This window comes from Lineus longissimus, chromosome 1 (assembly GCF_910592395.1).
Source record: "Lineus longissimus chromosome 1, tnLinLong1.2, whole genome shotgun sequence".
Classification (NCBI taxonomy): Eukaryota; Metazoa; Nemertea; class Pilidiophora; order Heteronemertea; family Lineidae; genus Lineus; species Lineus longissimus.
In genome coordinates, this window is record NC_088308.1 from 19,978,815 (window position 1) to 20,004,113 (window position 25,299).

A 25,299-nucleotide genomic window follows, 5' to 3' on the forward strand; every position below is an offset into this window, starting at 1 on the left:
TATCCGCTGTCACACCGGTATGAACTACGAGCTAGTCCAGTGCCGGGTCCCAGGGCAGGCTATAGTATCATAGGCCTATATTCTCAAATCCAGGATTTTACAGTTACACTCTTATACCCTCATATTTGAAATATGGTGTTACTATATTAGGAAGATGTGAGTATCATCTGTATTGCAGGCATCATTGCCCAGAATCAGGCCTTTGCCACTGAAATACCATCTGGGATCTGGCTTCTTTTACTCCTGAGATCGAGAGGCGGAGCATATTGAAAAGAATTGGTGCCAGGATACAGGTACCTCCCCGCGTAATGTGGGTATTAAATTGCAATTGCTATGTAGGATTGACTCTCAGTTGCGGGAAATCGCGTAAAAAGCACTATGTTTTTACTAAAATGTTCTTTGAATTGTAATATCCAATATAGGCGTAAACTGACGCATTGAAAAAGCATGTAATAGACAAATTTTAAAGTTTTCTCAAGTTTTCGAAAGCGGCAGGTTGAATTTGGCGCCAAAGGGTTAACCAGCGACTTGCCCGAACTCCGTGTTTTTCGAAAGTTCTCGCCCCAAATTTCGTAACCGGAAGTTAGGCCATTTTGCCGATTTTGGTCGACGCAGCAGATTCTTTGTTCATTATTCTCGTATTTTTGCTCAGCAGACCCGAGAGACGATCCACCTAAATAGTCATATTGTTAAAATAACTCTCGGTAAGATAATGAAAGTGATTTTTTTCGAATTCACTTAGTTAAAACCATATTTTCTGTATAACCTTTCTAGATTGTCCGAGATCAGATCACCAAAATTATGTACACTTTGTATAGCTTCATTTATCGGATGAGATGGATCTTCTAACAAATGGGCGTTGCGTTCCATCTTGGCAAGTTGATTGGTTCCACTTGGTCCGTGTTGCTTCTCGCAGGCTACCTAGTGATTAGAGCTTGTTTAGGCCTAACTACAGAATAGCCGGGACAGTAAAAAGTAAACCCAAACGGAAGTGCTGTACTGCGGCGCTGTACATTATTTTGTGCACAATTCCTATCATTTAGCACAGAGTGTCCCGGCTATTCTGCAGTTGCTCCGCTACCGGCTACTGCTGTACTGGTTATCGCCAATATCGGTACCATACATGATGATAAAGCTGTTGATGCCATTGATCCCATGATGCGATGGTAGAGTCTAGAGACATGGATACTGTAGACCCTTCTATATGATTATTAATTTTATTGTTGCAGGTTTCAATGCTTTTACAAAGCTGATCCGATTGATTGATTGGGTTACTTGAGAATTTTATGACCAGCAAGCAAACAAAGACTCTTGTCGTTGTGACGCTACATGATTGTGGATGCTGTTGACACTGACCTTTGACTCGTGATTTGTTGAACAAATATGTATTGCTGAAGTCAGCTGATTCTGAAATCGGAAGTGCCTTGCATTACGCTACGTTATGTCCGTTGTGTATTATAAGTTCAAGAGCAGTAATGAATTTGATACGGTCACATTTGATGGAATTGGCATCACGCTTGCAGACTTTCGAAAATCCATCTACGGTCAGAAGAAGTTAGGCAAGCCCTCGGAATTGGATGAAATTCAAGTGAAAAATGCCCAGACTCAGGAAGGTGAGCACTATTTCTTTTGACTGTGTATAATCTGTAACCATGTTTATGCCCCAGGAGTCCCCTATTCATTCCTGCTCATTGTATTGTAGACCCCTACAGATTATCAAATTCCAGTTGGATTTGTATGTGCTCCTGCTACTGAGTGATAGACAAACTAATTCTTGAATGCCTGTGAGACATGAACTGGTTAATGATTCTGCGAGCTAACGCCTTTCCAAAGTCATCCCAAGCCAGTGCCAGCTGAGCATCTGTAATTAGCCAAGCTGTGTAACAGCCTGCAGCTTTCCTGATTGTCCTGTGTGTTTTGTAATGGGTAGCAAATGACAGCCAGCATGATGTCATCCATAACATTTGCAGCATAGTCATTGTGACAACTACATTTTTCAGAATATGTCAAGGAGGATGACATGATCCCGAGGAATGCGTCGGTGATCATTTCTCGTGTACCTGTTGGCGGCATTGCGAAAACTAGTGCTTGGTGAGTACTTTACATTTACCATTTACTGTGTTTACTGTATGATCAATGTGGTGATAACCTTGGCCTTGTTCAGATATTCCTTTCTCCTGAATTTTGCAGTTTGTCTGATTGTGAATGGTTTTTTTAAGTGCACAACACGGCTAGTACATTTTGTTTGATTCTCGAAACAGTTTATTTGTTGTGACAGCATTCATTGCTTTACGTGGCTCACCATGGGAGTTCTTAAGGGATGGGCACCAATTGTATTTGTTGTATTTACTGATTGATAATGTTCTTATGTTTCAGGAAACAAGGAAGTGACAGTCCATATCAGGGAGTATGTTGTCTTTTCTTATCTTTCAATATTTCAAGTGCTTTGCATTTAAGGTTGCATTTGCATAGATAGTCAAGTTATCAGAGATGTCCTTATGTCATAGGTTGATGACGCATTAAAAAATTTACATATTTGCAATGTTTTGTACTTTGATTTTAAAGCTGCATATTGCCGACATCAGTATGTAAATAGAGTATATTTGTGTGATATATCATGCATTTTCTGAGCCACATAAGGTTTGCCACATGTTTACTTATTATATATTTTACATAAAATGCCACTGCCCTTAATTTGCTGAAGTATTTTATCCTGTCCTTTAAAAATGGTTTACCAGAATGATTCAATGGGATTGCAGGATGTCATCACTCTGTCACTAAGTAAGCTGATATTTTCCATTTATTCAACTGGTTAAAAAAATGTCGGGGCTACATGTAGCTCTATCAAATGGCTGTTTTGTATCACACAACAGATGCCCAAACATGCCAAACCTGGCTCTGGTGATTTGCCTAATGTAAAACTGTGGTTGAACTATTTCAATTGGGTCTACCTGGAAACAAAAAACAAAAAAATACTGAGCCAAGAATCTTATTGTGTTTTCTATTATACTCAGAAAACATTTTTTGAAAGGAAGGTACAGATCTTTATGGTGTCTTTCATGAAGAATCTTCCAGGTTAATTTATATAAAACTAGCCACTGTGGCGTCAATTCTGAATTACTTAACAAAATCATATCCAATCCATAAATGTGTATTACTATTAAACAATAATTATGATAAAATAATCATTTAAATTATTAATTTAAATAATTTGCTGGTAACAACCAAAGTCTGCATGGCATGGATCCACTTCTGTATAGGATCAGATGGTGACACCTGCATCTGATTGTGTGTTTCAACTTGGTAGGCCTATCATTTGGTTGCGTCCAATTTGGGTGAACTGTCTGGGTCATCCTATTGCCCACAAATAAAGTGGGTGGTTAATTTTGTCATATTTCAAAAGCAATAAAAGGCTCTACTGCAGCCAGAAAAAGAAAGCACGTAATTGCACGTTCTGTAGAGTTTGAACCTAAACAATTGCGTTTTAGTAAGACACATTGTATCAGGCTGGACATTGTTATTTCGTGATGGACTCTGAAATTGCAGTTCTGTTATTTTCGCTTTTCACGGAAAACAACTGTGATCAACTTGATACATGTATCTCAAAATAAACGACTTCTAACCAAAGATCGTAATCAAGTTCTAATGTAGGTTTGTTTCATCAATCATTTCCGTCCAATGTCTAATATTTTGCTAGTCACTGTCTTTAGGCTTTGCCATCTTTATACTGTGATATCATTTTGTAAGCCGTGTTTTCATTGTGAGGATGATATAGTATTTATTTCAGAATAAAGATTTATAATGTTTGAAAGGGAATTGTCTTCCTTTTCTTTTACCTTTTCCTATCCTCCGTAACATTAGTCATCCCAGAGCAACTCCATTTGGTCACACATTTCAATTCAAGGCTACATATGTTTTTTAACTTTCATTTAATAACCCAGTCACTGGAGTGAACAGGGCGAACACAAAGATGGAAGCCCACTGGTGACTGTGGGCAGTGAAAAAAGAAGGAATTTACTGTCCAGTTACAGTGCACTTCAATTGTTCACTATAAATGCACCTGATATGAGTAGGTTGAATTGAATTTGAATCCTACTTCTAATTTTGTTTATGGTTTAAAAAACAATCAAAACTGTTTTGATTGGCAGTTTAGCCTTAAAATGGAGTTGTTCATGCATGTACCAATGTAGTTTCTGAGAGATTTGCAAAGTCGGACAACTATATGTGCTGAAGAAGACAAACCAAACTACAACTCACTGGACTGCTGTTCGTGGCATAGGGGTTTTCAAAACCTGTCCGATATCTAGTTAAATTTCGAGCAATGGCGGGGTGAGGGACTTGGTTGCAAGGGTGCTGATGAATTCACTAAATGATTGGACTTCAAAGGCTGGCGTTGTTTGTAACATTAAAACAACGGTCCTTGGCAAGGGGCTAGTTAGTATTGACTGAACATTCAGTCTGACATCAACCTGAAAGAGAACAACTGAAATATGTGCAGTTCAAAATTTTAAAGAGATATTGAGTCAAAATTCAGGCACTTGAGATTGGTTCAATAGAGTAATCTAGCCCTGGATGATGATTGGAGTAGTCCAAATCAAAATTGGGGGGGGGGGGTTAAAACTTTCCAGGGGGCAAATTTATTGTGGTTCAAATCCAAGATACTTTACCCGAATTGGATGGATGTGACTCTGTGTTCAAAACAGTGGATGATACCAACGCTTAGTTTTCTTAAGGACAGATCATCTCGCTTTGCTCTGCCAGCCTGGACTGACTTTACGAGGGAAATATTGGATTCAATATGGAATGTGCTGTAAGAAGGAACGTCTGATGACAATGATCCTTCTCTTGCTGATCCAGGTAAGTATGGCACTCCTGACCCAAACTGACATGGAAAATATCATCTGAATCGTTTTCTCTCTTGGGCCATTTGGCTCTAACTTGCCCAGTGTTGAAAAGGGGAGTTTGAACCGGCAGTCAGTTACAGGGGGGGGGGGGATGCGATGGATTGTGAACATGTATGGAACTAATCGTTTAGGTTTAGGTCCTATGAACAGCTTAGCAAGCGGCTGCATGTAGTGGTAGTTAATTCAAAGTATTTAATTATGAAGAATATTTTACAGGTTCCCATCTTCATCGGAGATATCTTGAGTAACACTCGTAAACACCCTCCTTCCATTGTGCTCTCGGGTCTCATGTGATTGTGTTCATAATTGACATAAGGAAGAGGGTTATTTAGTGTCTCTATTCAGCAATGGACTATTGTCTATTCATTATGGATTATTATTTCATTAAATTATGTGAGCTAAGCCTAAGGAATGTTCTTAAGAATAAGAGGTTTAATGACGACATTGATTTAAATCAAAAAGTGTTATCTTGTACAGTACATGCAAGTTTCTTGCAAAACAACTTTAGTTGGTCAGATTACAATGTAGGACTAGGAGACTTTTTTCTTATTGTAGATAATGAAGTCGGCTTTGAATATGTTTGGTACTATCTTTGGTTCAGGCTAAAGATGTGTTTCAGCTAACTTTCCAATTTCATAAAAAAGTCAACGTTCCAGCATTAGTAACAGTGTAATTATTGACCAGTTATAGCTCTGTAGGCTCGACCCTTGCTGACGTCTACTCAACAAGGAAAGCGAGGTATTTGAATTTGTCCAATACAGTTTACACTAACTCACAGTGTTCTAATATGTTCCGAACTCACATTGCAAAAGAATTGGTCTGTGACGGGAATATCCGGGTGATTCCAACTTCATATAAAATGTATGTTACGTCGCCAATACATGTATTGTATTGTATTGTTGAAACAATAACTTGATGTGTGTAGTCCTCTTTCGCATTTGTTAAGCTATGTTCAGACTTCAACTCAAGAATTGAGCAGTGTGACCTTACATGGTTGTATGGTTTCAAACTTATAACTTCTGCATCTAGTTTTGGATGACTGTTGTTCAGCGTTATTTTTGAGGTTATTGCATTTTTAATGGGCAGTGGCATTTTATATGGGTACATTGTTTCTGATGAATATATTTTTAGCAAATTTTATCTTATGTCTCAGATATCTTGTACAGTAATTTTGTTATTATGAAAATGTTATGATGATGTCTTTCATTTATATTTGTTGTAATAAATTAAGATGTGTGTTCTGCCTTTGTTTTCATTTCCCCATTCCCCTCTTCGGTGACTTTTGGACATCTTACTTGCTCTGCCCAAGATTTATTCAGTGTTTTAATTCCCTATGCAAGAGTTAGCTATTGGATTAGGCTGCCTTGTCTGGTGAATTAATGCCCTAGATGAATTCCGCTGAAGATAAACCACACATCCCGACTGGTCGTATGGAGTATTTCCAATCACACAAGGAATACTGGCACCACCAGACAGGAGGTTTTACCTTTCTCGTTTGATGGCTTTGAATCAGTTGCACAACTGGCAGAAATTGGATCAGAATAACATGTATCAATGCGCATTATGCATTGTTGGATCATTTACTTCCAATTTCTGCTGTGGGGCACTTAATTTTTCAGAGTCCTCAGAGGAGAAGTAAAAAAGACTTACCACTGCATATTCCTGTGTCTTTTTCGCAAAAGAATGATACCAACACCAATGAAGCACAATAAAATACTAATTACATTATGATGCTGACCTAATTGGGTTTAAACATTTGAGTAAATAACCCACATTAAGTATCCACTGACTCTGACCCTCTATGCACCCGTCTGATGCATTGTGCATGCAGAAACCAGTAGTTTGGCATATCGTCTGAGGAAACGCCAAAGCAATTCTCTTTTGTTTTGTGTAACCGGGTTCTGAGGCCATCTGTGGCATTGATGCTGATGAGAACTTGCTGCAAATGACTTTCTATAAATTACTGACTGACTTAAGAGAATTCTCTAAATGGCATGGAAGTCTGAAGTCTTGGAACAATTACTACATGTATCCTGTGTTGCAAAGTTATCATATACATCTACCACTGTGAAATATTGTCTATACTGTCTGGAGTCCCTTAATGGGAGTTTCACTGGTCAGTACAAAATAACTTCATCGGAAGTGTCTCGTTTGCTAGTATTGTCTAGTTTTGATCTGCTAAAGATTTTATCGGACAATGAGAAAAGTTCATCTTCGTGGTGTTAACACTGGTGGTGGTACCAAGATTGTCGAGGAGACTGGAGCAACCTGGAAGATTACCGTGGAACAGTTTGAAATATAGCAAGTCCCACTCCCATGTTTGGACAGACTTTTTCGCAAGAGTCGACTGATTGGATTCGTCGGTGTTTTGAAGACAAGCTGATGCTGTTCAAATGATTCTGTGAACCATGCTGTCAGGAGTGGAAGCGTGGAGGGCCAAGGATTAGTCCCTTCCCCTGTTTGGTGTGCAAATACATTTTCCTGTTAATCACGTCCCTAAGTTTCTATCTGGTGCAGGTAATCTTGGAATGTTGCCTTAAATTGTTCTAAGATGTAAAGTGCAAAAGTGTTCATTATTTGTTCCAGTGGATGTTGTTGATGTCGCTGTTAAAAGGCAGATATCCATATTGGTCAACTCAGTTTACTTTGTCAACAAGTATTTACAGATTTACACTTCCTCTAGTTCACTTTCAACATTTGCACACCAATTCCAATTTTGCCAAGTACAGTGTTTCATTGTCATTGATTTCTTAATTTCAGGTAATCGACCAAATGAATTACCAAGATTTCCAAAAATTAACAGAGGTAAGACCTTGAGAAAGAGAAAATTGGGAGGCCACATGTTGGTCTATTCTTCTGGGGGAAGCACTCATGACCTTTTGATTAGCAACCAAGTTCTTGATATTGTTTAATTTCACTTCCATGGCTGTTCCTTATGTACCGGTAAAGTCTTTATCGAGAATGATATATGATAATCTAATTCTGAAATTAATGGTTAACCTAGCCTGTAGTTTTATTTTATTTTGGGTTCCTTAATAAAAACTTCTGCAGCGGGCTTCATGCTTTATGTGATTCTCTTGATTTCAGACGGCAGACTTGTCCAGTGCTGCTGCCTCTGAAGAGGACAAAATCCGTGCCATGATGGTCCAGTCCACCAAGGATTACGACTCTTCCAAGTAAGTTGATACTTCTATGTAACATTTTGAATGATATAATTGTAGGGTTAAATTTGTTTTAAGAGAAGTTGAGATTATTCTTTATCCATTCGCTATACACACGTTAAAAATCGCAGCCATCTTTCCAGTTCATGCTGAAGTCGAGGAGAAGAAAAGTATATAAGGCTTGTTTTGGCTGACGGAGTATGCCTGATTAGTCTCCAAGACCAGTAACTGTACCAGTCACTCATTGTCTTTCCTATATAGTTACTAATTTCCCTTTCTACATCATATTGTAAAAGTCAAATTTGCTTTCAGCTACCAAAGGAGCAGGCTTCCTCACGGTGGATACACCTGCTTTAAATGTGGCAAGCCAGGACACTTCATTCAAAACTGTCCTCACAGAGCGGTAAGTTTAAGAACTTCCGTCTGGAATGTTAAGTGTCATTCAGCCTTGATATGGTTGAGATAAGTTTCACTGTCTGTCAGCTACTATTAATCTCAAAGAATGATCAGCTGCCTTTGGAGAATTTGATGATCCCTTTTAAGTTCTCAGATCACTTGAGATTTAAAACTGTTTGCCTGCAGTTATAATTGAGACAGATATGACCGAGGAACCTGTTATGAAACCTTGCCTGTGTTGTAATCAAATGACGTTATCTTTCAGGATCGTACCATGTGGTCCAACCACAGGGTCAAGAATCCAACTGGAATACCTGAAAGTTTCCTGACAAACCTGGATAATCCCTCAATTCTTGGACAGCCAGGCGTGATGAGGACAGCTAGCGGACGAGCTGTGGTGCCTACAATGGATGCGTGAGTATTCTATCATTAAATTTGTGCCAAACAGGTTTCATGTTGTTGCACATGCATAACCTTATGCAAGATCTGCAAAATTTGTTCGAACTTCTTCCAACTGTGACGCTGATTTAGAGTCACCAAAGGAGTATTTTCACTGACCAGACGCAGTAAAATGAAGATCATGATAATGGACTCCAATGGAGGAGAGGGGATCTTGGGGCTCTCCATGTCAACCAGAGGAAAATGTCAGTGATCTATTATTTCATTGGTTTAAAAAGATGTGGACTTCATTTTGACTTTTATATTTCAGCATGGCTTATCAGAAAGGGAAGGTGGAGAGGCCTCCATTTGCACCTCGCAAGAAGAGTCCACCCCGCAAGCCCAAGCCCGAGGAGAAGATTCCTACTGAATTGCTGTGCCAGCTGTGTAACGATATACTCAATGATGCTGTGGTTATACCATGCTGCGGGAACAGTTACTGCGATGAATGTAAGTACATACAGAGAAAGATTCATTTATCCAAATAAGGTTGGCTTTTAATCATTATTTTGGACTGCATAAGTTGCTTATCCCATTTACTGAATTTGTAAATGAGTGTACTTTCTCCAACTTTGTACTAGGACATTATAATTTGGCCTGTTTTGAGGAGAATACATTAGTGTTTTGTTAATAATTGATGGCCAAGGGCTGCTCAATTTGCTCTACAGAGCATAGATAAACTTTTCTGATCCTAACCCATGCACCAGTTTCTAAAATTGATTTGTAAGGAAATTGAGAGAGAAATATTATGTTGGAAGTCTTGTTCATGTCAATTGTGAAATTTAAGTTGGAGTTGCTGTTTTCAGGTGTGAGGGATGCACTTCTCGCCACGGATGATCACATTTGTCCTGGGTGCAAGGAAATTGATGTCTCCCCAGACAAACTTATCGCTAATCAGTTCCTCAGGAAGGCGGTTATGAATTTCAAGAATGAGGCTGGATACACTAAGCAGGCCAAAGAAGCTCGCGCTAAGAAAGAGGAATCACCACCCCCGCCTCCTCCACCACCTCGACCAAACCATGCCTCGAAACCAAAGATCAAACTGACCACAAAGTCAGGCTCCGTACCAAGCAGTCAGGAATCGCAGCATTCGGAGCTTGGTTATCCATCACCGGTGACATCCTCCGTCTCACTCTCGCAGTCGTCAGAGGAAGCAAATGCAAGTCCTATAGCTAGTCTCGCTGCTCCACCTCAAACAGTCAGGTATTTATCATATACTTTGTGCTTTACTACTCAGTATTCATCTTACACTTAGTTCTTTGCTCCTCAAATTCAGCTTGGCGCTGAACACTAACCGACTGCTTGAATTATAGTCATAGAAAAACCTTCAAAACAACACTTGATCTTGTGTTCATCTGTGCAAGGTGACAGGTGTCATCAGTGTGAGGCCATATTTTTGCCTGCAGAGCCCTTGCTGAGCCTGTACTATAGATATACATTTGCTTCTATTCTTTCTAACAGACCTGTTGAACCCAATGAACCATATCACAGGAATTATCACCGCCATCATCATCATGGACAACGAGATGACCGTTACCGGAACAATAGACATCGAGATGGTACACCCCCAGAGATCCGCCGGGATGCTCCTCCTGAAGTGGCGCTCCGAGATGGCCAACCACCTTTGGTTTACCAGGGAGCCCCTCCACAGGAGATACACTATCACCCTGACACAGCATCACCTCATTCAGATGGGTGAGTAAATTGAGTCTTTGTGTGATTAAAAAAGGAATTACAATGATAAAATGATAAGGTTAACCTTTATATCCAGTGCATTGATTAGAGACCAAACAGAAAAAAAGTTCAATGTTTCTCTGACTTATCCGTTTCTGTGATGACACTGGGACTTATTCAATGTCTTGATATCTTGGCCTTTAGGTTTCTATTTTGATTAGAGATTTAAATGAAAGTGGAGGCTTTATGCCAGCCAGTAGTATACAATTTGTTTCTTCTTCAGGCATCCAGTCCATCATCCACCACCACATGGAGCTCCAGGCCTTCCCCCTGGTATCCCGGTCATGCCTCCAGGAATAAGGCCACCTCCACCAAGAATGGAGATTGTGCCCCATCCTGGCCTCCAACGGCCTCCTCCATCTGGAGCTTTTCCACCAACAATGGACATCCTGGACCCCATGAGAGGAGCTCCTGGACCAATGGTGTTTCCTCAACTAGGACCACCTCCATCTGGTGAGTGTCAAGAGTTTCTCTTGCTTTGCATTAAGAAATCAATGATTTTGAAGAAGTCCTCTCTTTTGCTGATTCCTTAATACTGATTTTCGATTAACTGAATATAAGCTGATAAGCGGTTCTTAAAAGGAACTAGGAGTTCATTTAAACTTAAATAGTGTGAATTGAACCATGGTTTTAGATTCATATTCTATTTCTCTCTTTAATTTCTCTTGTTTCCTTTCAGGCCCCCTTCTTGGTCCCCCTATCATAATTGAGTCGAGGCCAATCCGTCCACATGTGACTGGCATGATGACCTCTGGTGAAACGCGGATGATGTCAGAAGATGAGTTCTATAGAACCCAGCATTTGATGCGACATAAAAAGTAAATTTGGCTATTTTTCAGTAAATTGCAAACTGGCATGACCTCAGCACAATGTGTTATTGCTTCTCCTCAAGTTGCAAAGCGTGTTCTTCTCTACAGGAATCTGTCAAGAGAAGTACTGTCCATGACATTGGTCTGTCAATAATTCTTCTGAAACCCTGATGCTGAGACTATCTGATTTGATTTAGAATCAGAATCCTACCAAAAGAGGTGTAGAACTGAAATTTTGTGGTGTGTGTTGTTTATTGATCTGTGCTAACTTTTCTATTTGATGTACGCTTTCAGGACAAAGCCAGGTCAGGATGATCAAATTGATGAATTTGCACGCGAGTTGAAAGCATTTCAGCGTGATCAGCTTCAGAGGAAAATGTCTCGATCCCGTTCAAGATCAAGGTCAAAAGGCCGATCAAAGAAAGGATCGAAAGGACGGTAAGTGTTGTCTTTGTTTTGTGCTTGTAAATCGTAAGAAATGATGTAAACTGTAGCCACAGTGTTTCACTCTGAATGTCTTTCATGCTGGCAGGATCCACAAACTAAGAAGTCATGCTTGCAAAAATATGCTGCAAAAGCAGGAAAATAGAGAGAAAAATGATATGTATTATATATTGTATATTGTATGATATAATATGTTTCATTTCTTTGCATCTTTGTAGAACAAGGTCTCGATCGTTTACACGCTCCCCAAAAAAGAAGAGGTCTCGTACGAAGTCGTTTAGCCGATCAAGATCCCGATCAAGAGCAAAAAAACCCAGGTCAAGATCTCGTTCCAAGTTCTCTCGGTCTCGTTCACGCACTAGATCTTTTAGTCCTGGACCTCGCCCTCGATCCATTTCCCGATCAAGGTCCAGGTCTCGATCTAGAGGTCGTCGCCGACCACTTTCTCGGTCAAGGTCATTGTCACGTGCAGGATCATGGACTCCTAAAAATAAAAGGCTTAATTCCTTTTCACGTTCTCCTAGCAGCTCGAAGCGACGTTCTAGGAGTCGTTCAAAGCCTCGTCTTTCAAGATCGAGGAGTCGCTCCAGGCGACGATTTTCACGTTCCCGAAGCAGATCCAAGCCACGGAACAAACGATCACGGAGTCGGTCCAAGCCACGAAAACGAAGGAAATTGACGCGCTCTCGCTCGAGATCCTCAACCTTTTCATTTTCAAGGTCAAGGTCTCGTTCAAGACCACGATTCAGGACCCGCTCGCCATCACCATATAGGCGAAGGCAATCTTTGTCACCATTACGGCGAAGCCTGTCCCCACCTCCTTTCAGGCCAAGGTACCGACGTTCTCCAACACCACCATTCCTTCGGCCGGGATGGCAAGCTGGCAGGTCGCCTCCACCTTTCAGGAGAGGGGGAGGTCGAGGAGGAGGATGGCCTCCCAGGTTCGAGCAGCCACATCCAGATGACCAGTACAACTACCATCATCCACAACTGCCTTTTGCTGGAGCTCAAGCATATTATGGGTATGTCCAACTGTCTACTTTTCCATTGTGAAATCTTGCGTATGAAATTTGAATCTGTTTTTAAAATACCTTATCAAATTGACTAGTTTTTTCCCTTTAGAAGTAAGCATAGTTATATTCTACAGCTCGTTTAATATGCTCAAGTGCTTAGTGAGATTTCAAATGCTATTAAATCACGAAAATCTTGAAAATTATTTTAAAGATTATTTCAGACGAGATCATGCATTTGCTTGTCTTTTCAGAATGTCAGCATATTATATTGACAATAATGGTCCCATTGCTTACTATCCTTTTATCTCATTGCAGATTTGATCAGCAGCAGTTCCATGAGTATCAGGAATTCTTGAGACGTTTCCCAGATGGGCCACCACCTGCTGGGGCCATGGAGGATTTCATGAATAAACATAAACCCAAATCGCCACGATCACGTGGGCTTCAAAGAAGTCCTGGAAGGCAATTAAGTCATGAGAGAGGAAGGAAAGATTTTGATGATAGAGGCCGCAGGGACTTCGATGAACGGGGGCGTAAAAAGGAGGTTGATGACAGTGGGCGTAAGGATAAAGAGAAGGGGCGACAGGATAGAGGTCGACGAGATGGAGATAGGGGTCGGGATGGTGAACGAGTGTGGGACGGAGATCGAGGAAGAGATGGAGAAAAAAGGAAGGAAGACAGAGAACGGAAAGAAGAGAAAGGCAAAGACAGTGAAAGGGAAAAGAAAAAGCCCAAGAAGGATAAAGAGGAGAAACCTGGTGCTGAGAAGGAAAATAAGAAAAAGATGAAGAAAGTAAAGAAGGGCGCCAAGGCTGGGACCCCAGAAAAGGTGCTAAAGGGAAAGAATGATTCACAGGGGGTGAAGATTGAGTCTGCTGAGGGGAAAGTTACAAGGGACGAAGCTACAAAGGTTGCGAAGAATGAGAAGACTGATTTTGCCTCTGATGAGATACAGACAATTTCGGTGATTGGTTCCTCCAGGGATCGTTACAGACGATTTGACGCACATCACTTCAAACCAAGAGCATCTGAAGCAGCTAATGCCAAGGAGCACTCTAAATCTAGCGTAGATATTGATATTAAACCTAGTGTTGATGATCTTAAACCTAAAGTCAGTGATGATCCTACACCTAGTGTTAATAGTGGGGTGGAGACTGCTGAACCGATCGCCAGTCTGCCAGTACAAACTGATGATCTTCAAAGCCTTGAAGGTGGTAGTATCAGTAAGAGAAAGGTTGACCAGTCCCCCGAAGGGCAGCCGCCACTCAAGCAAGTCAAAGCGGAACCTCCAGAGGAGGCTAACGACAAACCTATTGACATGTTTGAGGATGAGAATGCTCCACGTGAAGAAACTGTATCCGTGCTGAAAACTGGTGCTGCAGGTGCAGTGAAGTTGAAAAAACCTAAGCTCGAGGCTGATGGAGCTCCTGTGAAAGTAAGAAAGAAAAAGATGAAGATTGAAAAGCTCTCTGGGACTGATACTGATGGCGATAACAGACAGAAGAAGGTCAAAACAAAGGTGAGGAAGCGTGAGAAACTGCCCATTGTTGATGATTCCGAGTCTAAGGTTTCCTCCACGGATGATTTTGTCAAAGTCAAAAAGGAGCCAGAGCCAGAGGATTACAGTGGTGGACGTGAACATGAAAAAAGGGTTCGCCAATACGAGAATGATGGCCATATGAAGTATATGAAGGAAGGACACAGGTCTAGAGAGATGGTGAAAGAGAAGCATCAAGCTTTGGAGAAAGTTAGAAGGAAAGAGAAAGTCCGTTCATCAAAGGAGAAGCAACTCGAACCTTTTGATTCAGAGACTGTTGTCAAGAAGAAACACAGGCCTAAGAAGGAACTGCCACCAGTCGACATGGAGGAAATGTTGCCAAAGAAGAAAAAGCATGAACATGGTAGTAAAAAGACTGTTAAAATTCCAAAACAAACGGTATTACGGGAACCAAGTCCTGATCTTCATCTTGAGGATGAGCCAGAGTTGGGAGAGGAGGCGATCATGGTTGATCCACCAGAGCTGTCCAAGTGGGAGAAGGAGGAATTATATGGCTCGGATATTGAACCAAGACGTTTCCAGCGGAGAGGCCAAGGCAAAATGATGCTGCCAAGGTAAGTCATGCGTGTCTTGGTTTAGACGGTTAAGTCGCTTTTTGGTGAAAGTCAGCTTGGATGTTATGGCCTTGCAAATATTGAAAACCGGGCATTTTAGTCAAAGCTTACCCCTTCTGGTCTTCCTATAGACATGATCATTTGAAACTAAAAATTTACAGTTATTTCATCCTGGACATTTTGTTACCTGTGGGAACTGTTCTCTGCTTAATGTGGGGCTCCTGGCTTCGTACTGATTTTTGTGGTACATGTAAGCAGGCAGGCTTGTTGGTGTTTTTTGTCTCTCTAATGTAATATTTTCTAACTAATTTTTGTTAAGTCAATAACTGGGCCTACTAGTATTTTGTAGAATGTAAAATAAATCTGATGGATTAAAATTGGTGGTGCTGGAAAATCATCCTATATTACCTCCAAAATCTGTCCAATAAAGGTGGCAAATAAAATCTTTAGTGTTAAGTTTACTTAATTTGTTTTGTTTTGTAAGCTGACAGCCTCATGCTGTCCTTTCACTTGCCTGTCCTTCACAAGTTAACCTCCTTTTATAATTTGCCTACTCTGAATTCACCTGCCTGAATTCTCAGTTCAGGCTTACAAGTCCACCTCTTCCTAGCTTAAGTAACTGAAACATTTGATGCTTTACTTTTGTCATTGTCACAAAGTATGGGCCCCAGTATTCAGTCCAATTTGTTCATACCAATTTCCAACAAAACATGTTTAAAATTCCAATCTTATAAGTTGATGTTGACTGTGATGAAAAGATGTTTCTCAGAAGTTGCCATTGATTTTTTTCCGAATTTTAAGGTGCACTGTTTGTCCTGATATCTTGGTGACCTTTAAGGTCTTTGCACCCTCTTCTTAGAAAACGGTATTTGAAATGTCAGTTAATTTTCTCTTTGCAGATCTGTGATAGAGAGTGCCGAAAAAACGATGTCAAACAAGCCACATAAAGGAATGATGTCGGCTGTGTCTATGGTAACATCACCTGTGAAAACGGCACCATCTGTGGTGCAGGTGGCTAAACCTGCAGAGAAAAAGGGCAAAACGGTGAGACGAGTCTTCATCGATGACGGGACTGGGGAGCGTGTAGCACAGGACAAGAAACGTGAGCATCGTCATTCTCAGGATTACACCGAGGACCCTGATAAAGGTGATTTAAGAAAGACTATCAATATCAAGCGAGATCTCAGGGAAAAGTTGAATGAACGCAAGTCTGGTGGGGATGATGATGATGATAGGTATGGGGGGTCGGATGATCTGGTGGGTTTAGAAAGTGATATTGTGACGAAGAAAAAGGAGAAAAAGATCTCCATGAAGCGTGATGTAAGTATGGAAGAGCAGGAGAAGCGTGGCTGGCAGGCTGAGCGGGCATCCCAGGAATCTGATTCTGGGGATATTCGCCTCAGCACAATTAGTAGCAGTCGTCAGATCGAACGTAAAGTGTCGCTTCTCGACGAGGCTAATTTTGAACCAGATTATAACGAATCAGACTCTGCATCAAGTCAATCCCCTGCGAGAGTCAAGTCGTCGTCCAAGCGCAGCCCAAGTGAGGAGAGACACAGGGAAAAGAAACACAAACACAAGAAGCACAAGAAACACAAACATAAACATCATAAGAAGCATAAACATAAACATGATAAGGAACAGGACTAGGCCTAATCAAAAATGAACTTGCTAGATTTCACTCCAGGAAGTAGTTTTGCTCTATTCATACGTGTATCAAAATTGCATCCAAGTTTGGGTACTATTTCGTCACTCCGTCTAATTCTAACTTGCTGCATTTGTGTAACCCTACTGTACACGTAATTAAGGAACTTTTCATCCTTGGGCCAAATTGATATATGTTTCTTGGATGTACCTCTGTGTTCAAACACTGCAGAGCCCCCTTCCTAGTGAATAAAAACTTCTAAATATCTAACCAAATTTCCATTTCAATATTGCATATTGAAATATTGAATTGCAGTAAGCTACATATATATTAAAGACAGACCAATAAACAGGATGAGGCCAAGAAAACCGGTGTCCAATGCAATTTGAACAAATCTTGAATATGAATTGAAGAGCAGCAATGGGTTGGTTTTTGGTGATTGTACTGTACTGTTATTGATTGTCTTCTAAATAAGAGACAGAATGAGATTTTGACAAATTCGGTGACACTTATGAAAAGAGAGCCGCTGGTGTCGCGCTGGTTTAATGCTGATATCTGTAACTTTGATGAATTGAGAGATTTGCCTCAGCAAGTACTGGGTACTGAGTGCTGAGACACATTCCTATTGCTTCATTTTGGGAGCAACTGAAATTTTGTACATAGCATTATTACTGGACACTGAGCCTAGTATATGTTGATTTTGTTATCCATTTATTTTGTATGTATATATTTATTGATAAAAAAAAAACCTCAGAAGGATATGGTAAGCTTTTCGTTTCATTTCTCACGAAGGATCACCGGAGTGGATTAATAAATCTTCTGCAGTTCATATGGCACATGAGGATCGTGGACTTGATGCCATTGTGCACAGGAAACCTGCCCTCGCTATGTGGGGTGAATTTAGGCCTAGGAAAGTAGGCTAAGGTGTGGGGAGACGAGTCGGTTCACTGAAGGGTTACACTGTGCATTCAGTTGGAAATGCCACCTGAATGTTTGGCATCAAGTATTGGTCATGATTCATCTCAATCAATCTATGACAACCATTCGGTGTTTCATGCTGAATGCACTGCTGACCTATTTTGCCTACTTTGGATGTGTTGTGAATATACTTGTCTTATTTTGTAGTCTTGTCTTGTAGCACCGGTACTGAATGGGGACATGATATATTTTAGTTGTACATATTGCATTGTGTAATCAAAGTGTAGTAGATACATGTATATTAATATAACAATGTGATGGGGTTTTCTATTCTGGGGTGATGTGGTTCATTTGTGCTTGGGGGCTGATATCTTCATACACATGTTTGTATACTGTGATGATTCGTGCCCCTTTATTTATTACAGAAGAAGTTGACTGTACTTTAGGTGCCATTTGATTTAGAATAACTTGCTATATTTTTTCTTTCTTCCAAATAACACTCAACTACTAACTTCTTTATGCACTTGAAGAACTAAGCAATCTTATTTTGTGTGATGCATTTATTTTGGAGAGGAGGATAATTTTAACTCGAGTTTGGCATTAAAGTTTGGCCATCTTGGTTGATAATTAATTGTCTGCTGGAATACTGCATTCCCAGAATATTTCATTGATTTTTCATTTTCACATGGCAACATTTGGAGAAGGGGGGGGGGGTTACTGGCTCTTGAACTTATACTTGATGGGGAGGGGGAGCATGACTCTGAAAGTTCAATTCCCATGTTTGGAGTGCATTTCCTCTGTCTTTTTTCGACCTTCCACTTGATATGTCTTCAAATTATTTTCTGTATTAATTTCTTCTTTGTCTACTTGTATTTTGTTGCTATAGTTATTCGTGTGCCACTGTGTCTTTAAATTAAGGGAGAAAGCCTAAATTACTCATGAATATCTTTGGTCATACTCAAGACATCAGCACAGTTGGAATAGTAAATTACAGTCATTGGAGGGTCTTTGACAATTAACTGGGACTGGGGTGTAAAATGCACAGGGAGGTGTGAAGTTTACAGGTACTGGTACATGTATATGTGTTTGTTTCATTTTGTTTGCTATAATTGGTTGAGATCGGTACACAGTACCAATTGGAGGACAGGACATGGAGTCAAGCGGCTGGAGGATCAGCCTTGTAGATTGCTGAAGGAATAAAGACCACAATGAATTTAATTGAAAAAATAATGACTTATTCACTTTCTTGTCTTGTTTTGTTGGACTCTGTAAAATAGCCATTTTCAGTACTTCAGGGACAAAAAGAACCAATTGCACCCAATTCTTGGTTCCAACTATTAGGAGTAACAATTGTAGCCAATGCCATTTCCAGCGGCTATTGACCAACCTGCTCTTCCAGGTATTTGGAGGGGTCTCAGCTACCTTATTTGGTGCAATACCACTAGTTCTTCCATCCCCTGAAGTTAGTGCAGTGGCTTACTGAATCCTGATGGACTTCAGAGCTTGCCACAACATGCATTGATCATGTGCCCCTGCTGAAAAGGAATAACTGGGATGGAAACTCCTTCAATATCATGACCTTGAAGCATTTGACTAAAGGACATGCATAAGGCTGGGGTTCTTGGACAATTTGCCCAACAAAAGTCCTCTCCCAGGCTCTTCGAAAGTTCTTGACACCAACTGGAGAACACAGAACCTTTATTGATTGATGGACAATCTCAAAGTTTTCATTCCACTTTTTCTCATCCCATCGTTCCTGGAGGACCAATCCTGAACACTTGCACATCACTTGATGTGATTGTATATTTGGGAGGGATCAAAAGGCCTGCTTAGAGAGGATGGGATACCTGGTTATTTTGAAATGGACCTTAGATCAAAAGGATATGTCAACAAATAATTTGATAACCCCCCCCCCCCCTCAAAACATTGGTACATTCAGTGCCATCGCTTTTGGCCTGTTACTATAAAGTCGGTTAGGAGCCATCACCGCTTTCTCGACCGTATGGAAAACAGTACCGTTACAGAAGGCACCAGCTGAATATCTTGCCACTTGAGTTGAACTGGCTGATGATAATATTGCTGCCTTTGTCTGCGTCTCTACTAAGTATCCATGTTTGCGCTTCGAGGGTTGCAAATTGTCTGATGCACAAACCTGCGTTGGAAAATAAATTTCAAGAAGACTCTGCTCCTAGTTTACAAAATTAGATTTTTTTCAGATGAAAAAAGAAACAAACATGCAATTGAAATGAATAAATATAACAAATACCAAAGCCGATAGAATACGTTTGTAACCCAATATATCTATCTAAACGGCTAATCACCAAAGCATGAACCAATAACGAGCGACAAGCTCAATAAAGAGCGAATTCGTCTTTGAGTGCACCTTGGTGTACTCGTAGTTCCGTGTGAAATGTATTGACAGTGCTAAGCTAACGCGCGTCAAACGGAGGCAATACCGCCAGAAGTTCAGTATGCGTGTGGCATAAAGACCATTTTCGGATCGGACGTGTCGGCGCATTTCACAATGTCGCAATACAGAGCGCCAGGGATGTGTTGCGTCTTCCATTCCTCGAGCCGCTCCGTTTTGTCAAAGGACTATGCCAAGAGGCGTCCAGAATACGCAACTTAGGATCGCCTAGTCTCTCTTCATTGATCTTAATATGATCCTGAAGAAACTTGGCAGACACTAACGGAGGGCACTCCTCTTTTTCCCAACTGGACCACGTTATTTCGATGCGCGATCAACGATTTATGATATAGTTAATGTTGCGTGCAACAAGTAAGGACAGGTTGTGGTTGTGACTTTGTCCTCATGACCAGTTTGGGATGAATAGAAAGATGGAATCACTCCCAATGCAACACAGTCATGATGTTGATTCTTCTTCTTCAATTTCTTCTTCTTCGCCCGCCTTCACCCGGCACTTGGAGTTGTATTCTCCAGGGTTTCTTCCTCCTCTTCAAGGCGGGATGAGTGTCTGCGTGCCACTACGAATTGGTGCCAATCGGGTTTATTGCCAAGTGACGCCTTCAAGCATTGGAAGAGTCCATTGCAAGCTACGCTTATTTCCACCACTGTGTGAGAGTGTGTAGTGCAAGCACATTCAAGACGTTGGTCGAATGTGTTCCAAATCACAATTGAGCGCAGTCAAATTTTCCCGCCAGTGCGTTTCATGGTTGTGATTTTCATGCCATGCGATAGGCGTCCCTACCAGGAGGAATAAACGATAGGACGGCGATAGGAACACCAGGGATGCGCTGTTTACTGCTTCAGTTCGGAGTGAGGGCGTGGAGTAGGCCGGTTCTGTCGATTAGCAGACAAGTCAGGTTGATCCCGTGCCGAAATATGTGGGACGGATGGGAGAAGGAACAGTACCCACCCTTGGTTACTGCCAAGTGGCTGCACGAATATGTCGATGCCAACAAGGACAACCTGGGTGATTCTAAAGTCCGGATTCTTGACGGCTCTTGGCACTTGCCATTCACTGGGCGCAAAGGTTTGGTGGAATGGAGGACGGACCACATTCCTGGCTCGTTCTTTTTCGATCTCGATGATTGCGCGGATAAATCTGATCCGGCGGCGGAGCACATGATGCCGTCTGCTGAACAATTTGAAGAATACGTCGGGAAATTAGGAATAAATAATGACTCCCATGTGGTTGTCTATGACAATAATTATACTTTCGGGATGTTTTCTGCCCCAAGAGTTTGGTTTATGTTCAAAGTTTTCGGCCATGACCGTGTCTCTATCTTAGATGGAGGACTACCGGCTTGGATGGATAAAACAAATATGTTAGTAACGGATGATGTCCCAACAATAAAACCTGAGACATTTAAAGCTAATTTTCGGCCAGAGATGGTGAAAAGTTTTGAAGATGTCGAGACAAGTATTCGAGAGAAGGAGGATGATCCGGATAAAGTGTTTCAGCTCGTCGATGCCAGGCCTGCCGGAAGGTTCAATGGAACCGCGCCAGAGCCACGAATAGGTATTTGAAAATATCTTTAACCCTTTCTCGCCAAAAACAGTGTTTTGTTGGCATCTTCTTTCAGATTCGATTTTTTAAAGAAAATCTGGCTCTTTTAAGTTTTTGATTTCATGCCCTTGTTCTTAGAGGAACTTGGAAAGTGCTTCCGTTTACTCCTCATCCAAGATGGCCGCCGTGGCAGCCATATTGAGTTACGTTTTTCGACGTTGCTCGTTGATTCTCTGCAGGGAGCTGTAATTTTGACCATTTGTGCTTGATTCGACATGCACTCCGCCATTGGATGAAATGCATTAAGGTTTCAATGGTTCTCCATTGAAAACTACTGACCCGCATGCGTTGGCTTATTATGGCCTACGTAATGTTACCATATATAGATGTATATGGTGCGTATGCCTCCAAACTTTTAATGCAATTCATGATTTCTACTTACTCATAATTGTGTAAGCAGTTGTCAAACAAAATTTTACCAGCTCCAGCTGTTATAAATGCATGCACCATGTAATTGTAATGTCAGTCACGTCAACAATGATGAATATTACGGTTCAGCTTTAAGGGAAATTCCTTCTCGTTTGCGTACGGCATTTCTTTATCTAATCATTTATATCTACATCTTAATTATTTCCGCCATAAGGTTGGCAAGATGATTGGCGATCCATGGCCACTGGTCAGAGGGTCGAGGAGATTTGGGATTCTTCAGTTTAAATTAACTTTTAACCACTCGCTTTCAATTTCCTTTTTAGGTATAAAACCCGGCCACGTCCTTGGAGCGCAAAATATCCCATTCAGCTTCCTAATGAACGCAACTACAAAAAGAGTCAAAGGAACCAAGGAGTCGTTAGAGAAGATATTTGAAGGTGTCATGCTTTACAAGCCCGTCACAGTTATGTGCGGATCAGGTAAACCTAATTCGCCAATTTTCTCAAGTAACGTTCTGGGCCTTCCAGTCGCCCTCACAGCTTCTGCTGTATGGTGGTATGAAATGTGCGGTTCAGCTTTAATTGATCAGCCCCAGGTAGAGAAAATGGGAGATATGCTGAGCTTACCAGACTACTGTAGGCGGTGGGAGTATGAGCTATATGAATGTACCTTTCTGCCTTCCTTTACACCTAAACGTAAACAACGCATATAGCACCATTGATCAGTTGATATGTGGGGAAATCTACTTCAAAACTTTCATTGACTACACTCCCCAGGCAGTGGTGTTGGTCGAACACTTCAGCACTGCAGAGAAGATTCTGTTCACTCTGATCGACTCTTGTCGTTGAAGAGGCTTCTTGCTGTTCATTTGCTTGAACGACGCCACTGCTTTGGGAGTGTTACATGATTGACCGGCGCGGTGGCACTGGATGGCAGCCTGACGGACACATGGCTAATCGTGTTGTTTGTAGATATTGGCCATCAAAGTGATATAGAATAGAATAATTACAAATATATATAATGGGGGCGTTACGCTCTGATGCTAATATTACATTACTTGTAGTTTGGTATCTCATACTCTGTACATCGTCGAGCCGTCCTAATAAAGCAACCTTCTGTAGGTAGGTGCGCTGATGCGTGGGTGGAAGACCAACAGATTATTCTACAAAATATGAGTTTTCTATGCATCGTTTCCATCTAGAACTATCTGAGACTATCTTTTATTGATACTTTTACGGATAATTAAGTATATTCATCTTGATCATGATTGCCCGAACCACTCGTCCAAACTTGGATTACCTACATCAGATCTAAATTCATGACCATATAGATGGGAGTGGTGGTCTCCGGTGGGTTTCTTGTTATCCAATTATAATATTTTAGGTCTCGTTATGCAAGCATCACTTTTCACTTGCAGGAGTAACCGCCTGCAACTTAGCCTTCGCCCTGCATCTTCTGAAAGTGAAGGATGTATCTCTGTACGATGGAAGTTGGATGGAGTGGTTTCAGCGAGCCAAGCATGACATGAAAGTTCTCAAGAAATAACAGACGCCGGAGTCAAGGGAAAATACATGAACTGCTATCATAAGCCTGCAGTATGAGCTCTATAGGATAGTTAACCGGCAAGGAAGCAGTATGTCTACCTTGCCCCGTGTACTGAAACTTGTTAGACTCTTCCATGCAATGATCTCTGAACAGCTCAGTCAGCTGAAACTGGTTTGCCAGAGAAACACCACATAGGTAACCACAACAGTAAAGGCATCATACCAGCTGCTGGAGGTACAGTTATAGTCAAAAGAAACATAGCGTACAGTGATACCGATACTTGATACTGAATGAACAAGAACTCAATCTTATTCTACTTTTGTAATGACGTCACGATAACTCTCATTCTTCTTGCATTTAAGCCCATTTCCTTTTTGATATTCGGACGAATGTAATACTGGTACTTATCATTGTTAACATCAGTCATGTAAATTTCGTTATTAAATCGTTGTCCATGTTGATTTTGGTCTTTCTGATGTTGCCTTTTGTGTTTGGACGAAGAGATCTGATGCAAATAATATTTCAGTAAAACAGGTAATTATGAATCCTAACTGGTCCTTAAAATTGTGACGTCACCATACCGAGTTTACAGTAATGGCGCGGCATGACACTCCGGTAACTCCTTCAAGCAGTGTAAGATAACTGGGGGGGGGGGGGGGGGGGGGGCGTGAGTATGTGCCATACGATTCCACTCCACGAGCATTCGACAGGCAGGACTAATGTTCAAGGGAAGAGCTTTACAGTGGTGTAACAGTCTTGGTTGTTCCCCATCAGTGTTTCCATACAACAGCCAGCTGCATGCAGCTGAGAGACCATGGGGGACACAGAATAACATCTGTTTTCTAGCTGCGGAAACACTCAAAAACATTACACAGGGAACCGTGTACACTCGGGACGCAGTGTATCGGCCTCACCTTCCCCACCACCAACATTAAGGTAATATGAATAGGGCGAATGGACTGCCTCGGGCGTCTAGGAAACATGCTGTTCGTAGCTTAACCGTGGCGGGGACTGTATGTAGTGGGTGATGCGGACGGTTTTAAGAAGTTGCCCCTTTCCATAACCTAGCATCCTGAACCTGGTCTACACTGGCTCCCTTTAAACGTAGCCGGGGAACATGTATCTTGATTGAAGATGCAAAGACCTTGGTGGTCAAACGTAGCAGGGGTACATGTATATCTTGATTAAAGATGCAAAAACCTTTGTGGTCAAGATGATCACCTAGTGGAATTCAAAGCGCTACCATGGCAATCCGTAAAGAAGCAAAAATGGTTCGCTTCCAATTAAGAATAGTCTCCCGTGCCTTCCAAAGTGACATGTTGATTTCCTGTTCGTGACAGTAAGACGTTCTGCAAACGTTTCCGGGCGATAGTGATTGGATGGTGCTAATGTGGTCGATGGATTCTATTTGCCATCACTTCAGCTCTAAAATCGGTTCGTGTTGGGCTGGGGTCTTAGGTCTCCTGCCGGGCTAGCTTATGTCGCAATGCTGACGGCGAATTCAAAGACCACTGGCCGCAGAGTCTCTAAGGCGCTTGAAGAGCAACCGGACCAATATCGTACATTCCTACTTCAGCCGTAAGATTGATACCACCAAAAACGATAAAGCCTTTGATTATTTATTCTTGATCCGACCGAAGTTTACAAATTTGTGAGACAAACGATCATAACTCGGAGGATAGGAATATTAGCCACTTTGTACCAGGCTCCCGAGGTGAGCCGATTTCAGTCGACCATGGATCTTCCTAAGGGAGCGGGACATTATGCTGAATGCGCTACA

The 25,299-nt window shown here is 41.3% G+C and overlaps 2 protein-coding genes across 2 annotated transcripts; both read left to right on the top strand.

Moving 5' to 3' along the window:
* The first annotated feature begins 577 nt into the window (after window positions 1-577).
* LOC135490976 (E3 ubiquitin-protein ligase RBBP6-like) lies at window positions 578-18,804 on the top strand. Its single transcript, XM_064776587.1, has 17 exons — window positions 578-704; window positions 1,230-1,613; window positions 2,001-2,091; window positions 2,377-2,407; window positions 7,665-7,709; window positions 7,992-8,080; window positions 8,378-8,468; window positions 8,727-8,875; window positions 9,171-9,349; window positions 9,706-10,102; window positions 10,361-10,594; window positions 10,857-11,086; window positions 11,313-11,451; window positions 11,737-11,880; window positions 12,105-12,908; window positions 13,215-15,011; window positions 15,911-18,804. The coding sequence occupies exons 2-17, from the start codon at window positions 1,442-1,444 to the stop codon at window positions 16,659-16,661; spliced, it is 5,343 nt and encodes a 1,780-aa protein (XP_064632657.1). The 5' UTR covers window positions 578-704; window positions 1,230-1,441; the 3' UTR covers window positions 16,662-18,804.
* A 1,955-nt stretch (window positions 18,805-20,759) lies between these two features.
* Window positions 20,760-23,980, top strand: LOC135495188 (3-mercaptopyruvate sulfurtransferase-like). The gene is made up of 3 exons (XM_064783684.1): window positions 20,760-21,557; window positions 22,298-22,453; window positions 23,392-23,980. Exons 1-3 carry the CDS (start codon window positions 20,825-20,827, stop codon window positions 23,517-23,519), a joined length of 1,017 nt encoding a protein of 338 aa, XP_064639754.1. The 5' UTR covers window positions 20,760-20,824; the 3' UTR covers window positions 23,520-23,980.
* The last annotated feature ends 1,319 nt before the right edge of the window (window positions 23,981-25,299 follow it).